General features: G+C 42.1%; 1 protein-coding gene across 2 annotated transcripts; it reads left to right on the top strand.

Moving 5' to 3' along the window:
- The first annotated feature begins 4,145 nt into the window (after nucleotides 1–4,145).
- On the top strand, nucleotides 4,146–5,392 carry UQCC4 (ubiquinol-cytochrome c reductase complex assembly factor 4). Of its 2 annotated transcripts, XM_069108819.1 has the most exons (2): nucleotides 4,146–4,303; nucleotides 4,441–5,392. In XM_069108819.1, exons 1-2 carry the CDS (start codon nucleotides 4,272–4,274, stop codon nucleotides 4,805–4,807), a joined length of 399 nt encoding a protein of 132 aa, XP_068964920.1. In that variant the 5' UTR covers nucleotides 4,146–4,271; the 3' UTR covers nucleotides 4,808–5,392. The 2 variants fall into 2 exon arrangements, with proteins under 2 accessions (XP_068964920.1, XP_068964911.1); XM_069108810.1 differs by lacking the exon at nucleotides 4,146–4,303 and having other exon boundaries at nucleotides 4,310–5,392.
- Nucleotides 5,393–5,745: the final 353 nt, after the last annotated feature.

Below are 5,745 nucleotides of genomic sequence, written 5' to 3'. Positions count from 1 at the left end.
GGGGCTCGCTTATGAGAAGGAGCTTGTGATTCCCTGGTCGAGATTTTGAGTGGCCCTATGTTCAGAGCTCCCCAACTGCTCAAGTGGAAAGCTTCTCTCCATCCGAGGATGTATATAAAGTATATAGTTGATTCAGGCAGAGCTCATTTGTTTGTCTTTATTTCTCTGCTTGTGTTTTCTCTGAAGTTCAGGGTGCTGACTTTCCCCCTGAACTAGTGAATGTGATTAAAAAAAGATTGTTGACCCCTTAGATAGCTATCTTTCCTAGTAAAGCAGATCTAAGAACTTATGCTAGCAGTCATCCTGGCTGTACCAGTGTGGTTGCTGCTAAAGGTCCTAATGCCATCTTTCCTAGTTTGTCTTTAGCTCTTGATGGAGAGAGTGCTTCCATTTGCTGTTTTCCCAGAGGATGCTAAGATTCTGAGCATAAAACTTCCAATCCTCCAACATTCACAATGGCCTCTGGTCAAGGTAGGGTAGAGGGAAAAGACAGAAGCTCTAGTCCTTTCTAATTTCCATTAAGTACAGTAATTCCCTATCAGGGACTTGGGTAGAACTCTCCTCTATGCCACAGATACTTGAATGCCTAAATGGACGCTAGTTTTGCTGGTTTTATATAAGCCATACAGGATGTTTCCTCAACTAATTTGAATAAACTTCTAATCCAGCATTATTCCATTTATCCAATAGCCTTCTTTCTTTTAAAATGTTTAAGGACTCTTCCCACAGGTCTAAGCCTTTGACTGAGTGATTTCTCATCTGGTTAATGGGGAGATGGAGGAGAAAAGGGGGAGGAGAGAGAATGACTAACTCAACAGAACCCCAATATTACAGGAATTTCCCTCAGTATTGTTTCTTTCAGCTTCAATCACGTTCTGCTTTCAGTGTAAATCATGTTGAAACTTTGATAAGCTCCAAGGTGGTATCAAAATTGAGGGGGATGGGGGAATTAGGTAAAGGACACAAGCAGTAAGTCCTCTGCCTGCATTTCCACAATAAATCCAAAGCTGCTATCCTCTTACATAGTGGTTGCTGCATCTTAGTCTTCCCTCCAGATGTATCACATGAATCTGTTTTCTAATTCTGCGGGTAATTCAAAGTATTTTTTAAAGTTCCCCCTCTCCCATTGTCTGTAATTGTTATTTTTTCACCATAGTCAAATATGTAAGTTGAGTCTACTAATTCATTTTCCCCCTCTAAGTTGGTGTAGTGGCAAGCACCCCAAACACGTCCTTGGGGTTTGCTGCCTACCACAGGTTCTTGGATCTGCTTTGTTAAAGGAAAGCAACTCAAAATGGGTTAACAAGCTTACTTTAATCAGTCAGACATATATCGTTTACCTTGTTCAGGGGAAAAAGTTCAGCACCCCGAACTTCAAAGCATACAGGCAGAATTATCAAGACAGAAACAGATCAAGTAGACAGATTTCCAAACTGTCCAACCATTACATCCATACCCAGTCAACATCTGGGTTTTTCAAAGCCGGGGGGACTCCGGACAACGGCTTTTCAGAATACAGATCAAATCACAGAACACTTCTCAAAGTGAGCCCCCAAAGCAAAGCTACACATCAGGGCTTATATAGCCTTCTCCTCAGAGAATGTAACAACCTTATTGACCCACTGGCCAATCAAAAAGTATCTACTGAAAAACAAGCCTCCCACCCCAGGTTTCAGGTGCACTTTAGCCTAGGGGCAGGGAAGATCTTCCAAATTTCCATTCCCATTACAGTTGGACATTTAAATTTTTTTTTCCTCTTACCTTTCTAAAGTATTTTCTACTTCCAGCCTGAATTCCCCCCCTACTTTTAAAAGTTCTTTATTCCTTTATTTGGTCTTGTGATTTTTCTTACCAGGTCATTTCTTGCACATTTATTTAAATGTTGTCTGTTTTAAGATATTTCTTAAGATACTTTATTTCTTTTTGTTCTCTTTTATGAAAAAATTCTGAACAAATATCAACAAAGTTGAACATTTTTGTGTGTAAACAAGTAAGAAAAAGAGAATTATACATGAAATTCTGACTCCTATGCACAGCTTTTAAAAAAGTTATTTTATACTTAGCAGAGTAGCATCCAGCTGATATGTCCCCTTCTGAACTTATTTTGGCAGTCTTCTGTGTATTTTTAAAATGTTTCATTGATGTTCTTTTCTTTGTATCTTTTTCCGGCAGAGCTGTATTTAGAACTTTAAGTGTTGCAATTCCTTTGGAGTATCTTTTTTCATTATATTGCCACTTTGTTTTGCTCATTTTCAATTATGGTTGGTTTTTATTTTCTTGGGTGTGATTTTTTAAAGCTGTTTTTCTTTTCTTTGGTGTTTCTTTGTTGTTTCTTGTCAAACCTTTTCTCCTCACCTTCTTGTCTGGGAAACCTGCGCAATGAGATCTAATAAGGGAAAAATCACTTCTAACTAGAGGGTAATACTCAGAAATCCGTTTGAGAAGGAATAGCAATTACACGAAAGATGGAGAGAATATCAACAAAGTGGATATGAGACCTAAGGGGTCAGAGAGAAAGGCACTGGAAAAGTGTAAACAAAGTCATGGAGAAACCAAGCAGTTCAATTTATCTATAGTGTGTCTTCAAACTACTGTTCCAGTCTTATCTGATATTATTTATACACATAAACTAGATTACCTGATATTCCCCAAGGCCTGTACTTCCCCCTCTTTGAATCCCTACTTGCACAGTTCCCTGTCCCCAGAATGTCCTCCCTGTGGTTCTTGCTTAATGAGACTCTACCAGTAAAAAAAATTGTATGAACTGAAACAGACCAAATTAAGCAAAATCAGGAGAACAAAATACAGGATGACCACTCTCACTGACTTCATAGCTGTGATGAAAGCCATCACCATCTGCTTCTGGTAGAGAGCTAATAAAGGTGCAACATGTGGCATAAATTTGAAAATCTATTTGACTTACTTATTTGTTACAATGAAGTTAGTGGGAAATGACAGAGAAAGGAAGGAAGGGGAAGGAAATGGCATTAAGTAAAACATTAAAGCACATAGAAGAAATAAGTCAAAGGCAGACACAAATTATTAGTGCAATTCTATTATTTCCTTGGTAAATTCAGTATAAAGGCAGTTAAATGGTACAGTGGGATAATGACTAATTTGGAGTTAGGATATATTTGAGTTCAAATCCTCTCAGACATTACTTAGCCATGTGACTGAGAAAGTCACCTAAACTCTGTGCCTCAGTTTCCTCATCTACAAAATGGGAAAAATAGCTATTACCTCACAAGGCTGTTATCAGGATCAAATGAGAAATAGCACCTTTTATAAATGCTAGGTATCTAATACACTTTAAAAAACAAATTGTGTGTGACAACAATAGTTCACCTTTGCAGTGCACTTTAAGATTTGCAAAGTGCACCCTATGGGAGAGGTGCTATTATGATCCCTATTTTATAGATTGGGAAACTGAGACTGAGAGGCGTTAAGTGACTTAACGACAGTCACACAACTAATAAGTGTATGAGGTAGGATTCAGACTCGAGTTTTCTAGGCTCAGTCCATCATTCCAAGAAGCCAAACTGCTTCTCAGTAAGTTAGTATTTCATATAGTTTTCCCGCCTCTACCCCGTTATTTGTATTTTAATGCTTTTTTGTAGATAATTACGTTCATAATAAAAATTTTTAAACTTGGAAAAAATTTTTCTCTTGACCTTCCTGAAAGCGGCCCCCCCCCCCCCCGCGATTTCCCCTGTTGGCGATGCAGGGAGCTGTCTGCACGGCCCTGAAGCCGGTCCTTCCTTGCTCGGGGCCTCGGTTTTCCATCTGTACAGTAGGGATTACGTCGCTGGCATCCAGAGAATCTTATGTAAACTGTAATACAACAGAAGCAAGATCTGTAATGACGGTGGTGACGACAATGTGGCTACTCCTGGGACACTGGAAGAGGGATATCTTGGCCGCAGAGGGCACCCGAGGTTGGTTGCGTTTCCTTTCCCCGCCATCTTCTCTACATTCCTGAGCCCGGGCTTCCTCGAGTCCGTACGTAGCATGGAGTAGAGGGGAAAAACAAAACTCCATTTCCCATCATGCCTAATCCTGGCGTCCCCCGCCCGCCCCCCGGGCGTTTACGCACTGCGTAATGACGCTATTTCCGCTTAGCGCGGGCCCTTTGAGTTTCTGGTCTTTGCTTCCAGAGGTGCGTAAAAAGTGGGGAGATGAAGAACGTAGCGAAGAAAGGGATGTGACGAAGGCTTCTGCGTCGGAAGTGACGTCCTGGAGGGCGCCGCGCTGTGTGAACTGGGTCAATCGGAATGAGTGGTTCCCTGTGCTGTAGGGCGGTAGGGTGAGTTGTAGCTAACGGGGCGGGGAGGAGTCCCTGCTAGCCTTCCCTCCACTGGAGCCGGATCCTTGGACCAGAGTTAGGGGAGGGAAGGGGAGGATGCGGGTGGCACCGGGGCGGCTCACTGGTCTCTTTCTCAGGGGTCGCCGGACGCTGACCCTCGTGCCTTGGGCCTCGAGGGGCTTGCTTTCCCCGGTCGGAGTCAGGGCCAAGAACGGGGTCGCAGAAGAGGAGGACGAGCTAGATCGACCCATCCACTTCTCCTCCAGCAGGGCGAACCCGCGCCGTTGGACCGTGGAGCACTCCCTGGGCAGCGATCGTCATCGGCCCTGGTGGAAGGTCGTACCCTTGAGCATCTCCCTTTTAGCGCTGATCTCTTGGTGCTTCTTAAGGAAGGAGACCGAGGTCGATCAATGGTTGACTGAAGGCTTAGAAGGGGAGTCGCCAGAAGCAGATGTCGATTCCGAGCAGCCTGGAAGCCAGGCTGGCCTGGGAGCTAGGACTTGATTAAGGTCGTTCCAGACACTTGGAGAAAGGTCTACCTCTACCACCGAATTCCTGTGTTACTTTTGTCAAATCACATCCCCATTTGGGCCTCGATTTTCTCCTTTGTAAGATGAAGGGTTTGGAGCAAATGGATTATCAAATTCCTATCAGCTCTGACTTTCAGTCACTCTAAGATTTATAGCATCTATGTTTTTCTTTTCGGATTATCAGCTGTATTGCTTAGTCTTTATCCTGGAATTTCAGCCTAGTGGGACATGCTGGATGTGGCCAGAAACATAGCTGTCTTCTTAGAGGACAGATTCAGTGACAGCAATAGACCATCAATAGAAGAAAGAAACCGCTCTTTGGCTCACCCGAGCTTTCTAATGAAACTTTTAAAGGGCTTCCCAGACCTTTAGAAATGTTGGTATTAATCGTTCTAGTAATTAACAACCGGTGCTTTTGAATGCATTGGGGTACAAAGCACAGTGCAGAATTGCCAGCTGGGTATTGATTTGCATGAAAATGCCATCCATTTTGTTTTTATAAAACAATGTGAAAATAAATGTTATTTCTATAGCATTGAAATAAAGTAAATAATTTGCTTTTGGGTGGTGTCTTTATGTGCACACCCTTAAAAGAAGTTCATGTCAAACATACTGATGAGTTTCCCATATCTTGTTAGGGAAGAAATTGAAATTGGTTTGTAATTATAAAATTCATCAAATGTACAATAGGATTTCCACTAACCTTTAGGTTTCCTGGTGATCCTGTATTAATTTTGGTATAGCAGTGATGGATCATATATAAGCACATATTAAGTTCCTACTATGAACCAGGCACTATGTCCTATAAGATACAAAGACTCATAGAATTTGAGAGTCGGAAAGGATCACTGGCCTTTTACTCTAAAGCATACCTAGGAGAGCAAGTTTATAGGCCTGTGCTTAGGTGATTAT

Source organism: Petaurus breviceps, unplaced genomic scaffold, assembly GCF_028583685.1.
Source record: "Petaurus breviceps papuanus isolate PSGF00001 unplaced genomic scaffold, PetGlider_PUasm1.0 138, whole genome shotgun sequence".
Classification (NCBI taxonomy): domain Eukaryota; kingdom Metazoa; phylum Chordata; class Mammalia; order Diprotodontia; family Petauridae; genus Petaurus; species Petaurus breviceps.
The sequence above is the reverse complement of the archived record's forward strand: the minus strand, read 5'-3'. Positions and strand labels throughout refer to the sequence as shown.

Coding starts and splice junctions, on each gene's coding strand:
- UQCC4 (XM_069108810.1), top strand. CDS start 4,400: ATGCGGGTGGCACCGGGGCGGCTCACTGGTCTCTTTCTCAGGGGTCGC.